The sequence below is a fragment of the Panthera tigris genome, chromosome B2, assembly GCF_018350195.1.
Source record: "Panthera tigris isolate Pti1 chromosome B2, P.tigris_Pti1_mat1.1, whole genome shotgun sequence".
In the NCBI taxonomy this organism is placed as follows: domain Eukaryota; kingdom Metazoa; phylum Chordata; class Mammalia; order Carnivora; family Felidae; genus Panthera; species Panthera tigris.
Window position 1 is genome coordinate 96,469,330 of NC_056664.1, and position 15,840 is coordinate 96,485,169.

At 44.3% G+C, this 15,840-nt stretch overlaps 1 protein-coding gene across 9 annotated transcripts in view; it reads right to left on the minus strand.

The window, feature by feature from the left end:
* Window positions 1-15,840, minus strand: part of SCML4 (Scm polycomb group protein like 4) — a 119,341-nt gene that overhangs the window by 40,086 nt on the left and 63,415 nt on the right. For all 9 annotated transcript variants that reach the window (XM_042986911.1, XM_042986916.1, XM_007078749.3 and 6 more), the window contains 2 exons: window positions 3,445-3,574; window positions 1,078-1,278 (listed from right to left, as the gene is read on the minus strand). In XM_042986911.1, the coding sequence (XP_042842845.1) occupies window positions 1,078-1,278; window positions 3,445-3,574 (331 nt within the window). The remainder of the gene's footprint in view (window positions 1-1,077; window positions 1,279-3,444; window positions 3,575-15,840) is intronic.

The window sequence follows — 15,840 nt, forward strand, 5'->3', positions numbered from 1 at the left end:
ACCCTTGGAGTCAAGACATTTGCAAAGGGGTGGTGCTCTGAGGCTTAAGGGCAGGTGGTAATAACGATTGTTTAGAGACTTGGGTAAGGCAGAAAGAGCCTCTACAGCCAAACATATGAAGAGGGCAGCACTCCCAACTCTGCCTCTCACCTTAGGTGACAACTGCCACTCCCTCTGGAAGCTGTTGGGGCAGGGATGAACCTGGAGGATGGTGGTAACAATGGGAAAAGGGATTGACCCTGAAGGGCTTTTACAAAAAACAACTCACCCCATAAGAGGGGCTTGAGACCATGAGCTTCCCCACTGCCCTGCATGGTGATATGTACCATGAAGAAGGAATGAGGCAGAGCAAGGAAGAATAGATAGTGACATGGGCTGATATTTTAGACCAAGTGTTCAGAAAAGGTCTCCTGGATAAGGCAGTATTTGAGTAGAACCCTGAAGGAAGTCCAGGAGCAAGTCAAGCATGGACAGCTGGGGGAAGAACATTCCAGAAAGAACAGCAGGTGCAAAGACCCTGAGGCAGGAGCATGGTTGGAGTATAACAGGGGGAACAGCAAGGAGGCCAGCAAGGCTGCAGCAGAGTGAGGACGCAAGAGAAGTGACCGGGAGATCAAAGAGGTAGCCAGGACCAGGTCACATAGGGTCTCTGGGTCGTCATAAGGACATGGGCTTTTTCTTGGAGTGACATGAAAGCCATTGAGGGTGCAAAGCAGAGGAGGGGCACGCTATGGCTTCAATTTTTAAAGAACAAGAGTAGCTGCTGTAAGTGGTGAACCATGGCTGGCTTCTGGATATATTTTGAAGCTAGAGCAATAGGATTTACCGATGAGCTGGAAGCGGGGGGTGGGTGAGAGAAAAGTTAAAGGTGAGGATTCTTACTGAAGTCTGGAAGCATCTTCTCCTCAAGCCCAGAGAGAGGCCGTCAGCACACAAGCTAACCTAAGGCCCCTGGAGCCCAGTGGATGGAAGATAGACCCTGGCCACAGCCACTGTCCCCCAAGCCTGAATATGACCTCTTCCATCTTCAGAGAGACACCCACGTCCCTTCTCATACAACGTGCCCCCGGGCCTTACCTGATACCATCTCACCACCATAGCCTTGTTTGACCAGGGAGAAGACAAGCTTCTGCTGGTGGGCACAGTCAATGCACGCTTGCACGGCCTGCTGCAAGACTGCCGACGGCCTCTCGGGCCCGAAGTGCTCAGGGAGCTGCTGCACCTTCCTCCTCTCCAGGTATGGCCCTGCGTTGGCTTGCTTGTTGATGTAGAGGCAGACTGTGGAAACAGAGCCATGAAGCCCTCAGCATCAGGGGGATCAGGCCAGGCGGCTGCTCCTGTGTGCATGGAGGATGCCTCAGCCATGCCACCTTGGCCCTCACCTTGGGAAAAGCTGAGAAGAACAAAAGTGGGACTGATTCTTCCCAATGTAAGAAGGAAAAGGGGGAAAAGAGCCAATCACTCCCAACTGCCAGAGGCTTGCTCTCAAGAGAACCTCTTGGTTGGGAACAGATAGACAGGTTGGTCCCCTGTGATGTACTCGAATCTGAATTGCAGACAATAATGGAGACCCATGTGGACCATGTGTATAAATGTGTTTCCATACTGAAAATGCACACACCAAAATCTTCCCTTCTCCTCCAAAGGAGCTGTTAAGCTTACATGTAATGTTTGCCAATTTTGTTGTTGTTGTTGTTAACCTTCAGTGAATCAGAAAATTAAGACACGGCTGCTTATCCAAAGACTATATATTCAGTGAAGTTTTAAAGAGAGTGCTATTTATAATCTCAGAGATTTTAAATACTCAGCTGCCCGTTTAGGGAAGCCCAACCAATGGTCCCCACACTTTTAAAGTAATATACCCCATCAGTAAACAAATTTGGAGCACATGCCCCAAAAAGTGTTTTTTTTTATAGGTTATATACATTCTTGACTATTTTAATATATTGCATGCATTTTAAAACATAACCAAGAAATAGAAAATTTTTAAGTAAATATTAATAGTAGGTGTCATAGTTTCTTCCCCATGTTAACAACTCCTTGGCTGTCTCCACCCTCATCCCAGGATATGAGGAACTTACTTTGGGGGCTATTAGTGCAAAGCAGTGTTGAAAAGGGACATTAAGGGGACAACAATAGGATTTGGAAAGGATGAAACAGTAACAACAAAGGTGAAGAAAGTTTTTATTGAGCATCTACTCTATTCCAGGCACTTTGGGCACTTTATCTTGTTTGATTCTCAAGATGGGCCTGAGAGTGGGGTATGATTACTTCTTTACTAATGAAGGAACCAAAGCTTAAAGGGTTGGATCGCTGTTCTAAAGTCCAAAGTGTAATCAGTGGTACAACAGGGACTCAAGACTTTCTGATGTCAAGGCCTGTGCTCTTTCTGCTCCACCAGGCTGCCTTCCCTTGAACTCATCCCAGATGATTAAGGATATCTAATCAATAAGGGAACTTCATGCCAGGCACTGTGCTAGATGGGCCCTATGGAGAAAATGGTGAACTAGACTCACACAGTCCCTGGCTTCCCAGAGCTTTGGGCCCAGCTGGGGAGGCAGAGCTACTCAGAGCTCCACAGGAAGCCGTGTGGGACCACGGCTTCGAGAGAGACACTAGGGAAGTGCTAGGAGGGCCCATCCTGGGGACCCTGGCAGGAGTCAGCGAAGGTTTTCTGGAGCAAGATATGCCTGAACTGAGATACAAGGGAGGAGTAGGGTGACCAGCAGGAAGGTCATTCCAGATAGAAGGAAGGCAATATGCTGTAATCTTATGGGGTAGGGGTGGGGGGGGAGCACTTCTAGGGACTGAAAGGAGAGCAATGAACCACAGGGTTCCATCAGCCAAATTAAGTTTGATTTTTACCTAAAAGCAATGGGAGGGAATTGAATGGATTTAAGTGGGACAGGAGTAGGGATGGCTTGTGATGAGGACAGTTTATGTGTGTGTGAGAGAGAGACGCCATCCTGCTGCTGGTACTTTCATGATGGAACTCTTTGTTGATGGACACCCCATGAGAAAGACTGGACTGAGCTCTATGCTGACTGGATTGGAGCCACCAGGTGGGGTTAAGAGAGGTTAGGGTCCTTAGGGGATCTGGAAGTACAAACACAGAGATGGAAACTCTTCAAGGTGGGCAGGGTCACTCTCGGTGGAAAGTAAACCTGGCTCTGAAAATGAAACACCAGGCCACCACACCACTCTTTCTAGTCCCACCCCAAGGCAACCAGCTGAACCTGAGATGCATTGAAAACCAAGTTTCAAGTAATCCTACCTGTGAGACACTTAAACTAATATTCTCAGAGAAATCTGGTTGTCCTGCCTGCCAGCTAACACACTAAATCCTTCATCAGAGCTATCCCAGTGGCAGCTCTCCAGTTCACAAAGTAACTGCTAGATGGCTGGCTGACCATCACAGCCTTAGAGGTCATTCGGCTGACATACCTGTGAGAGCCTGTGGGGCGGCCAAGCTGGGTATGGTGGCTGCATCCTGAGGGATGGAGCTGAGGTCGGGCTCCGGTGTGCTCCGTGGAGGCGAGAGGGCTAAAGGAGTCATAAGAACCCGAGACTTGAGCTGCAAGACAGAGCCCACTTAGTCAAGGAAAATCTGGAAATGCTCCCTACACTTGCCCCAAATTTTTCGTGGATGTCAATTAACCACTGCTACTCTATCATGTTTCCATGCCTTTTTATTGTGCAGCTAAGGAAGTTCAGATTCAAGTTCATGTTCAAGATTCATGTTTGGGGTCACACTCAGAGGTCAGCTCTGCACCCCACCCTTATACTGGAGTCACCCAGGAAATGATTGTGTCAGGCAGTGAGTGTGGGAACACAAGAGGTGGGAACCGTTGAAGCGTGTAAGCTCTCTGAGTGCAGGGCGCAGGGTAGAGAATTCCCAGCCCGCAAATACCTAGAATTCTGTGGTCAGGGCTTTCCCAACAGCCACCCCAAGACTGACCCTGAATCCCTCCTCAGTCTCTGCTAAGCTTTCTGCTCTCAAAGATCACTGGATCCTGCTGGAAAAGAGAGCAGAAGACATTCCTCCAAGGGGCTTACATACTGCTCAGTGTTTATTTCCTGCAGTGGAGACTGTCAAGGGCGGCCCGAGTGTGGATATGACTGTATTGTCGGGTAGTGAGAAGCCGCTGCCTTGAAGGTCTCATTTGAAATTACAAATGAGGAATTGAAATTTACTGTTATGAAATAAGATGGAGATTACTGGTTGGTTGATTATGTCAATGCCAACAAGTCACTCTCTGTACCAAGATTTGACAGAAAATCTTCTAATCCTCACTCTCCACCAAAAAAATAATGAATATTTCAGTCACTTCACCTCTTCACCACTGACCTGTGTCTGTTCTCTACTATAGACCAATTAAATCAATCTCTGGGGTGAGACCAAGGCATCAGGAGTTGTAACATGTACTCAGATGATTCCAATACATAGTTAAGTTTGGGGGCCACTGCTCCACTGCCTTTCAACTTTAAGGTTCAGTCCCCTGGAGGGTCCTATTAAAATGTGGATGGATTCTGATTCAGGAAGTCTGGGGTAGGGCCTAAGGTTCTGCATTTCCCAGGCAGTTCTGATGCTGCTGGTCTGCGGACCACACTTTGAGTAGCAAGGGTGTGTATTTTGTTGTAAATATATATGCCGACCCCACCCATATCCTAACTTGCTTCCTGGACTTTTAGGATAGAATAGTAATGACAGTCTTGAAAAAACAGTATTCCTACTGCTAATTATGCACTCATTCTACATTTATTCATGTATTCACTCAACAAATATGTATTGAGTGTCTATTGCAAGCCAGACACTCTTCTAGTTACTAGGGATACAACAGGGAACAAATCAGACAAACATCTTTGCCCTCATGGAACTGACATTGTTTTGGGGGTAAATAGACAACAAATGGAATAAAGTACATGATATAGTATATTAGAAGGTGATAATAGCTGGAGGTAAAAATAAAGAGAAAAAGGGAATAGAGTGTAACTGAGTTATACTTTAGATTAAAATCTTATTTATTTTTTTAAATGTTTATTTTTGAGAGAGAGAGAGTGCGCACAGGTAGGGGAGGGGCAGAGAGAGGGACAGAAAGAATCCCAGGCAGGCTTTGTGCTGTGCTGACAGCGTGGGATCTTATCCCACAACCATGGGATCGTGACCTGGGCTGAAATCGAGAGTTGGATGCCCAACCAACTGAGGAAATCAGACACCCCTAGACTGAAGTTTTAAAATAGGGTGGTTAAGGCACTTCTTGGGTGACATTGCCCAAAGATTCCAGGGAGATGAGGGAGCAAGTCATACCAGTGTCCATGGGAAGAATATTCCAGTGAGTGAGAATATCAAGTGCAAAGGTCCCGAAACAAAAGCATGCCTGGAGGGTTTGTGCAACATAGGGAAGCAATAGTGAGACTGGAAAGGTGAAACCACAGGGCTTTGCAGGACACTGTAAGTTCTTTGACTTACTCTGAGCTCCTTTTTATTTTATTATTTTATTTTATTTTATTTCATTTTATTATTGTGCTTTATTGTATTTTATTGTATTTCATTTTATTGTATTTTATTGTATTTTTTGAGACACAGAGAGAAAGCATGTATGCACGTGAGCTGGGGAGGGGCAGAGGCAGAGAGAGAATCCCAAGCAGGCTCTGTGCTCAGTGCATAGCCCAACATGGGCTCAGTCTCACAACTGCAAGATCATGACCTGAGCCAAAATCGAGAGTCGGACACTTAATAGGCTGAGCCATCCAGGTGCCGCTACCCTGAGCTCTTTAAAGCAGAGAAACTACAGGATCTAAACTAACATTTTAACAATTTGACTACTGTTTTGAGGAGAGATAAAAGGGACAAAAGCGGGAGGCCACTAATCCAGAGTAGATGAGAGATGACGGTAGATTAGATTAGGTTAATAGCAGTGGAGGAGATGAGAAGTAGACAGACTCTGCATAGATTTTCAAGGTAGAACCAGCAGGACTTACTGACACACTGACTGTGGTGTGTGTGAGAGAGAAAGGAGTCAAAGATGACTCCAAGGTTTGGGCTAGGAAGGCTGTAGATAGAATAACAGGTTTGGGGGATGGGGGGACAGACTAGGGAAGACCAGAGGCTGGTTTTGGACGTGTCAAGTTTATGATGCATACATGCCAGTAGAGATGTTAAGTAGGCAGGTGCATGTACTAGAGTATGGAATTCTGGGGGAAAGTCTAAAGGGAGATTTAATTTGAGAATCATCAATATAGAGTTGACATTTAAGGCCATGATAATGAGTGAGATCATCAGAGAATAACATGGAAGGAGTGTATAGATGGAGAAGAGAAAAATCTAAGCACTGAGCCTTGCAAAACTGCAATATGAAAAGTCTTGGAAAGATGAGGAGGAACCAGCAAGACAAACCAGGAAAGGGGCGCCTGGGTGGTTCAGTTGGTTAAGCAGCCAACTTCAGCTCAGGTCACGATAATCTCATGGTCTGTGAGTTCAAGCCCTGCATCAGGCTCTGTGCTGATAGCTCAGAGCCTGGAGCCTGCTTCAGATTCTGTGTCTCCCTCTCTCTCTGCCCCTCCTCTGCTCATGTTCTCTTTCTCTCTGTCTCTCAAAAAATGAACATAAACGTTAAACATTTTTTAATTTTTTAAATGTTTTACTTATTTTGAGAGAGAGAAAGAGAGAATGAGTGGGTGAGGGGCAGAGAGAGAGGGAGACACAGAATCTAAAGAAGCCTCCAGGCTCTGAGCTGTCAGCACAGAGCCCGACACGGGGTTTGAACTCACGAACCACGAGATCATGACTTGAGCTGAAGTCAGATGCTTAACCAGCTGAGCTACCCAGGCACCCCCCAAAAAATTAAAAAACAAACAAACAAACAAACAAACAAACAAACAAACAGGAAAGACATCCAGTGGGGCGGAAAGACAATTGGGAGAGTATGGCCTTGTGGGAGCCAAATGTAAAAAGTGTTTCACAAAGGAGAGGGTGATCAGTCATGTCAAAAGCTCTGATCCGACAAGGAAGACTAGAAGTGGCCCTTAGATGTGCAACTTCTCAGCAAGAGAGGTGGTTGTACAGTGGGTGGGATGAGAACCTGATTAGAATTAGCTCAAGAAATAATGGGAGGAGAAGCATTGGGATCAGGAGGTAAAGTCAACTCTTTCAAGGAGGCCTGTCTGAAAGGGGAGCCGAAAATTAGCAGTAGCAAGAAAGAAAAGTCAGATCAAATGGCTCACATCCATTAGGATAGCTACTATCAAAAACAAATAAAAATAAAAGATAAAAAGTAGTGGCAAGGATGTGTAGAAATCAGAACACTTGGTGGTAATGTAAAATGGAGCAGTATAGTAGTTCCTCAAGAAATTTAAAATAGAATTACCCAGCAATTCAATTTCTGGGTCTATATCCAAAAGAATTGAAAGCCAGGAGGTATTTGATACTCATGCTCATAGCAGCGCTATTCACAACAGTCCACGAGGAAGCAACTATAAATGTCCATTGACAGATGAATGGGTAAACAACAGGTCGTACATCTACACAAGGGGATATTATTCAACCTTGAAAGGGAAGAAAATTTTGGCACATGCTACAATATGTATGAGACTTGAGGAAATTTGCTAAGTGAAATAAGCCAGTCACAAAAGACAAATATTGCATGTTTCCACTTATATAAGATGCCTAGAATAGTCCAATGCATTGAAACAGAAAGTAGAATAGTGCTTTCGAGGGGCTGGAGGGAGGAGGGAATGGGGAGTTGTTGTTTAACAGGTACAGTGTTTTGGTTTTGCAAGGTGAAGTTCTGGAAATTGAATGCACAACAATGTGAATACACTGAACACTAGAACTGTACATTTAGAAATGGTTGTGATGAGGGGCGCCTGGGTGGCTCAGTCGGTTGAGTGTCCGACTTCGGCTCAGGTCATGATCTCACGATTCGTGGGTTTGAGCCCCACATCGGGCTCTGAGCTGTCAGTCTGGAGCCTGTTGGGGATTCTGTCTCCCTCTCTCTCTGCCCCTCCCCCGCTGGCACTCTGTCTCTGTCTCTCTCTCTCTCAAAAATAAATAAACATTAAAAATTAAAAAAAAAGAAATGGTTATGAGGGTAAATTTTATGCTGTGTGTCTTTTACCACAATTAAAATGTTTTTAAAAATCTTTTAAGGTTTTTGGTATTTGAGATGGGAGAAACATGTATTAAGACTGATGGAAATAATCCAGTCGAGAGGGAAGAAAGGATGATCCGAGGGCGTGCGTGCAGAGCTACTAGCTTCAGGACTCTGAGTAGGTGAGAGGGGATGAGATTTAGTGAATGGAGGCGGGTGCGTGGGAGGGGGATGGCAAGGCCTGAGAGAGAAACACGGACCTTTCATCTATTTTATTGCAAGGCAGAATATAACGGCCTCGATCTGGGGTGGGTGGATGTGGAGGTGGGAGCTTACAAAAGGTCTCTTCTGATGGCTACTAGTTTCTCAGTGAGGCTGGAAGCTTGAGTGTGAGGACAGAGGAGAGCGTGTTAATGAACTAGGAGGGTAGGAGAAGTGGGGGCACAGGGTGTGGCTGCTGAGCAACGTGGAAGGCACAGTGGGATGTGTGGACATGAATTTAAGTTCATTAAAATGAACTTAAAAGGAGACCAGTCAAAAGTGAGCACACTGGCTACACGGGGCTGTATGGGTGCAGCATCTGGGCTCTTGCGAGAGACACTGTGTTCATCAGAAGCTACAATTAACAACAGAGACTTCACTTTATTCTGCATTTAGCATTTGAAAAATTAAAGGGCCCATCACATAGCAATACACTGTTAAATACTATAAAAAACAATCTGAAAGAAACCTTAGTGGTGGGAGGGAGCAGACCAGAAACCTGCTGTGACTGACTTCAGCATGGTTCCCTCACCTACGAAGTGGGACAGGGTTACAGTTACGCTGCCTGTTCTCCCAGATTATGCACGAAGTGTCCCTTTGACAGTCTTTCGAGAAATGATATACTGCCCTGCATGCCTTGTGATGGAGAGGCTGGTGGTGGCAGTGCCCAAGGACTGTGGATAGCAGACTCTGGAAGGGCCTGGTTAAATCCTCCTTTACAGGCTGAAAGCCCTCCAACCAACATACAGATAATGATGTTGGTGGGGAAAAGGCAAGATTTGGCAGGTTGTCGTTTTTTCGCCTGTGGTCTTTAAGTAAATCACACAAAGATCCTCATGATCCTTCCCTAGAAAGATGATAATAGTGTCGATGGTGAGGACGGTGAGGACAGGGAGGACGGAGAGGATGGGGAGGATGGTGATGGTGGTGAAGAAAGTGATGGCAGCTAAGACTTGGGTTGCCAGACACTGTTTACTGTTCATGTAAGCACCATGACTTGCTATGTTAATATTTATTACAAAAGGATCTGTTCATTGAACCCACCTCCAATGAAGTAATACAATTATAGCTGGTTGTTACCTCTGTCTGTCATTTCTGCCCAGATAAAGCAATTCAAGAAATTAGAAAAAGTCAGCTGGTTTCAGGGCCAACTTTCTGAATTCATCCAACCTTTAAAACAACAGTGGGACTTTTGAATAAAGAAGAAAAACTCATGCAACTGTGGGTGGTATACGACTTTTTAAAAATTCTTCTTGATAAAAGAATAAATCGTCAGTAGGAATATCTTTGAGTTAGCATTCTGAAATTTCTATCTCATTGTCTAACATAAAGGGGAAAAAAAAACATTCCTAAATGGGAGTCACATATGATTTTAGAGGGCTCCTAAGATAGAAATGAGCTCAGTGACTAGGAATGTCCTTTGGTGTGATGTGGGGCCCATTCTGTCAGTGCCTCTCCCATGTGAAATGGGGAGCTACCTGTTGCCCAATGTATCCAAGCTTTCCTCTGGCAGGGCATTTGTCTTTGCCATTGCTAGTTGTTGCTGTTGTTGTTTTGTTGTGTTTTGCTATATTTGGGGTTTTTTTAATGTTTATTTATTTATTTAGAGACAGAGACAGTGAGAAAGCATGAGCAGGGGAGGGGCAGAGAGAGAGGGAGGGAGAGAATCCCAAAGAAGCTCTACACTGTCAGCGCAGAGCCCGACCTGGGGCTCAATCTCACCAACTGTGAGATCATCGCCTGAACTGAAATCAAGAGTCAGAGGCTTAACTGACTGAACCACCCAGGCACCACTGCTGTGTTTTGTTTTTTAGGTGGACAAAACAAAACACCATGCTCCTATTTTGGTTTCTAATACCATTCTTCAATAAAAGGAACAAAGGCTCCTTGGAGAAATGGCTGATTCTAGGACAAGGGCAAGAAATACACAAGATGAGCCTGTGGCATCTTGTCCCAGAAAATAAAGTAACACACACACACACACACACACACACACACACACACAATGATGAGGGCAGGTCATAGGAACATGTGAGTCAATGAAAAGAGCTTGTAATGTCCAAATCTAGAACAATATGAGCAATAAATAAAGAATGGGTAATGGATTATAATTCAAAGTATACAGTAAATATCCATGACTCCATACTGACATAAATGAATAATTGACTAGAGAGACACATGGAGGAGACAAACCTCCTATGCATTAATATTCCAAACGGTTTGTGGAGTGTAACTTCTCACTCCTTAAGTGTGGGCTGCACATAGTGACTTCCTTCCAAAGAGGACAGTATGGAAATGAGGAAAAGTAATTTTACAGTGGAGAAACCTGTCAAACACCACCTCAGGCAGGTGATCAAGTCACCATCCACAGTGATAAGCCATGTTGATAGTACGCACCCTCCACATGGCACGATGGGAATAGCACCTTACCTCTGGAATCTTCTTCCCAGAGACCCATGACCCCAGTCTAATCATTAGGAAAACATCAGACAAACCCAAGTTACAGAACACTTTACAAAACACTTGACCAATACTCCTAAAAACTGCCAATGTCATCAAAAACAAGGAAAGTCTGAGAAAGTTTTACAGCCCAGAGGAACCCAAGGAGACATGACAACAGTTAATGTACATCCTGGATAGGCCCTGGGACAGAAGAGAGGAAAACTAATGAATCTGAATAAAATATGGACCTTATTTAATAATGATGTATTATTATTGGTTTACTACTTGTGACAAATGTATCACAGCAATATAAAATGTTAACAACAGAAGAAACTAGGTGTGGGGTACATGAGAATCTCTGTTTTATCATTGCAACTCTCCTGTAAATCTAAAGGTATTCCAAAAATATGGTTTATTTGTAAAGTATTAAAAGCAGGATCTGGCAGAATAAACTGGGTAAAATGGAGAGGAAGAAGGGAGGAGAAGCCTCTTTCTTGGATGCATAAGACTGGAGGAAGATTAGGTGCCCAGGATGCTGTGCTCTGACATATTAGAGCTAATCCTTGACCTTCAAAGCCAACAACCCTGTACGGAGGCTGGCAAAGTTGGCACCTTTACCTGAAATTCAAAACCTCAATCAAACGGGTGTGGTGACTCCTCACCCAGGGCATGGTTTCCAGTGGCTGCCAGAGGGGCTGTGCTTTGCTGGGGTAGAGTATCGTGGTGGGTGAAGCAGAAGAGTAAGGAGTTGGCCCCTGCCAGCTGGCGATTCCACCAAAGAGGGCTGGGGAATATGGAATATGGGGGCAGCTCATCTTTCTTTTCCATTTACAGATCCAAAATAAGGGCCTGGAGACCTTCTTGCTCCAGCTGTCTTTCAGGGAAGACCTTCTCTAAGACATTTACTAGAGAATCACTGGAAAGAGTTGGGGGAGGGGAGGGTTTGTTTGCAAACTGAGATGTGTGGCCAGGGGACGCTAACGGAGGAAGGGTCGTTTGATGTAAAAATTGCAGTATTTTTCTAGAACTATGCAAACGTGGCAGAAACAAAAGTACCAAATAAACAACGTTTCATAGATTGACAGCAAGAAGTTGGTAATCTGAGGACAGAGAGTGTGGTTAGGGGACTGCCTGCACATCAGCAGAGATGAACCAACAAAGCAAAATTTAAAAACAAGTTCAGGGTGGCCGTGGGCACCTACATTGGAATCTGTGCTCGAAGTCCAGCTCAGCCACACACCAACCCTGTCTTAAGTCTTGTCAGTTAGGATTTTGGAGCCTGTCCTTCCTCACTTGTGTGAGGATATCAATACCTCCTCACAGGGACGTGACAAGATTTAGACGTAAACATTTAGCATAGGGCTAATGCAAAGTAGAACTTCATAAAGGTTTGTTATTATCATTGCTGATGGTATGGAGAGAGGGCATGACAAGAAGGAGAGTGCCCACATTTCCTCACCCACAGAGTGGACACTGAGAACTGGCATGATTTCGGTCATCAACTACACATTGCTGATGCCCTGCAGGAGAACAGCCAGAGCACAGGGCTCAGAGTTAGGTCTGGGATTCGAATCTTAGGTCTGCCACCAGTTCACACGGGACTCTGAGCAACTCATTCAGTGCTTCCCGGCTTCATCTTCCAAAGCCATTAGATTGGGTCGATTGTCGGTTTCTAAGTTCTCTTCTAATCCATAATGCATATATACCCTGCATTAGACTACTTCTGAAAACATCATAGAATTTGAGACAAAAACCAGTGTCAGTGCCATGTTTTGAATGTTGAATAGAAGAAATGTGGCATCCTAAATTTCTTTGTAATTCTATTTCTGAAAATATAGAAAATTGGGTTATTTGGAGCGCCTGGGTGGCTCAGTCGGATGGGCATCCGATGCTGGCTCGGATCATGATCTCACGGTTGGTGGGTTTGAGCCCCACGTCGGGCTCTGTGCTGACAGCTCAGAGCCTGGAGCCTGCTTCAGATTCTGTGTCTCCCCTTTCTCTGCTCCTCCCCTGTTCGTACTCTCTCTCCCTCAAAAATAAATAAACATTTAAAAAATATGTTTAAAAAAAATAAAACTAGGTTATTTGGATCAACTGAAAACAACCACAAGTAATGGATAAAATATAAGATTAATGAAAGTACAGAGGGGCTGATAATATATAATATATAAAGAATTATCAGGCCAATATATAAGTGAAATCTAGGCCTCAGGAATTGCTATGGAGCTCAGGGCTCACCCAAAGGACTACAACCTCAGGATAAAGATGAGCCAGATGTAAATTTGCCCCACCTTACCCCCACCCCCACCTGACAATGAGGGGAGTGTGCAGAATCTCTGAAAAGATACTGCCACAAGCCGAATAGTAATTCAATAGAAAACAGAGTGTTAACTTTCAATGAGTAGAAAAAAATTTAAATACCTAAAAAAAAATCCAAAAGAAGGCAGGAAAGATGAGTAAAAGGAGCACAGAATGAATGAGATAAATAGAACACACAAAATAAAATATACATTTAAACCCAAACTTATCAGTAATTTCTTTAAACATAAATGGACTAAATGCCTAGTTAAAAGGCAAAGATTATTATACTGGATGTTAGGGGTTGAAATGTGTCCCCCAAAATGATGTCGAAGCCCTAACTCCCAGGACCTGTGAATGTGACCTTATTTGGAAATGGGGTCTTTGCTGATGATCAGTTAAAATGAAGTCATTAAGGTAGGCCCTAATCCAATATGATTGTATCCTTATAAAAGGGGAAATTTGGACAGAAACAGTCAAGTACAGAGGGAAGACAATGTGAAGATGCAGGAAGAAGTCCTTCTATGAGCCAAGGTGTAGACTGGTCTTGGATTTCTACCCTCCAGAACTGTGAGACACTAAATTTCTATTGTTTAAGCCACACAGTTTGTTGTACTTTGTTACAGTGGCCCTAGGAAACCAATATACCATATTAAAAAAAAAAATCATGTCCCCCCTCCCTTCCTTCCCCTCTACAGCCCTACTTGAGAATAACTTTGTTCATGTCCCTGCCGTAGCTTTTCTTGGGGGCACATTCCTCCTTTAGACTCACCCTCTTTCTCCACATAAAACTCCCCCAGGGTTCTGATGAGATGCTGTGGGAGTAGAGTTAGGGAAAACTCAATACCTCACTGTGCTTAACCTCAGACTTTAGTCTAAAAACTTGCTTGTTAGAAATGCAAATCAGTTCCAACAACAGGAAGGTTGTAGCCAATGACCTAATCCCATTCCTAGGAGTCAGCCTGTTTCTGGGTCTACCCATACATTCTTCTCCCTGCACTTGAAGGAGAGATTGAACACCTAAGGGATGGAGCGGCCAGTATCCCTTGGCCTGGAGGCCTGCTTTGGCAACATGCCCTTCAGTTAAATCTGAGATCCTAGCTAAGCTATCTTTGAGCTTCTCTAAGAAAATAAAAGTACCCCAATACAATAAACTGCCTACATCACAATGAAGAAAGAAAGGGATGCTTGAAGGTGGGAGGGAAATGGGCTGGCTCTCTTGGGCCTTTCAGAAGTACAAACGTGGAGATAGGGTGAGGATGCTGGAGCTTTCTCCCACCATCTCTGTGCTGGGTTCAGATTCTTCTCTGGACCCAGGCAGCCACTGAAACTGGTGAAGAGCAGAGGTGAGAGGCCTGGGTGGCTGCTGCTTTGCCGAGGGCAGGGAAGAATGGCTTAATTTCCTCCCGACTGAGGGAAGCTGAGAGAGGAGATGATGAACCTGGTACTCCATGGGTACCAGGAGAGAGAAAAGCGAGAGGGAAAAGAAAATTTCCCTTTCTTTTTCAAAGAAAAGGGAAAACAAACAAACAAACACTTGATAAAGGGAAATTCAGAAGAATGCATCTATCTGTGAGAATTATTTAATGGGATGCTGTCTCTACGCCCTCTGACCCCAACAATCTTTGATAGAGACCACACATTTCAAGGAATGCTTGGTGTGGTTGGGTTTCTTACAGCAACTGGTGAGGAGGCCAAGTTCTCTGCATCAGCAGGAGTGGGGTCGGCCCTGCAGATGAGAGAGGAAACATGGCACGTCCAGTGACAGGCATCATGTGCATAGAGGAGCTCAGAGCAGTGGGAGGCTGGAGCCGGCTTGTACACAAAGGATGACTTATATTTTCAGGAATATTGCAAGTTGTTAAACACGGTGATTATTAAACATTAAAGTATATATGCTTCCAGAGAATTAATTTAAAATACATTCAAAACAAGGTAATAGATACTCAAAACTCATCACTGTCTAACTATTTTATTATCAAAACCGACACCATGTCCTTAGATGTCATCTTGGCGCCTTGAACCTGGGCATGTTGGGAACATCTCCACCTTGGAAATTGGCGAATGCTATGGATTAGGGCTGACTTTACTACTTTGTTGACTTACAGACTTAAGAGAGTGATGGAGAAAACGGTAAAAACACAAACTAAACTTAAAAGTGTGCCTTCTCATGAAAAGATGTTCAACATCGCTCCTTATCAGGGAAATACAAATCAAAACCACACTCAGATACCACCTCACGCCAGTCAGAGTGGCCAAAATGAAGAAATCAGGAGACTATAGATGCTGGAGAGGATGTGGAGAAACAGGAACCCTCTTGCACTGTTGGTGGGAATGCAAATTGGTGCAGCCGCTCTGGAAAGCAGTGTGGAGGTTCCTCAGAAAATTAAAAATAGACCTACCCTATGACCCAGCAATAGCACTGCTAGGAATTTATCCAAGGGATACAGGAGTACTGATGCATAGGGGCACCTGTACCCCAATGTTATAGCGGCACTCTCAACAATAGCCAAATTATGGAAAGAGCCTAAATGTCCATCAACTGATGAATGGATAAAGAAATTGTGGTTTATATACACAATGGAATACTACGTGGCAATGAGAAAAAATGAAATATGGCCTTTTGTAGCAACATGGATGGAACTGGAGAGTGTGATGCTAAGTGAAATAAGCCATACAGAGAAAGACAGATACCATATGGTTTCACTCTTATGTGGATCCTGAGAAACGTAACAGAAACCCATGGGGG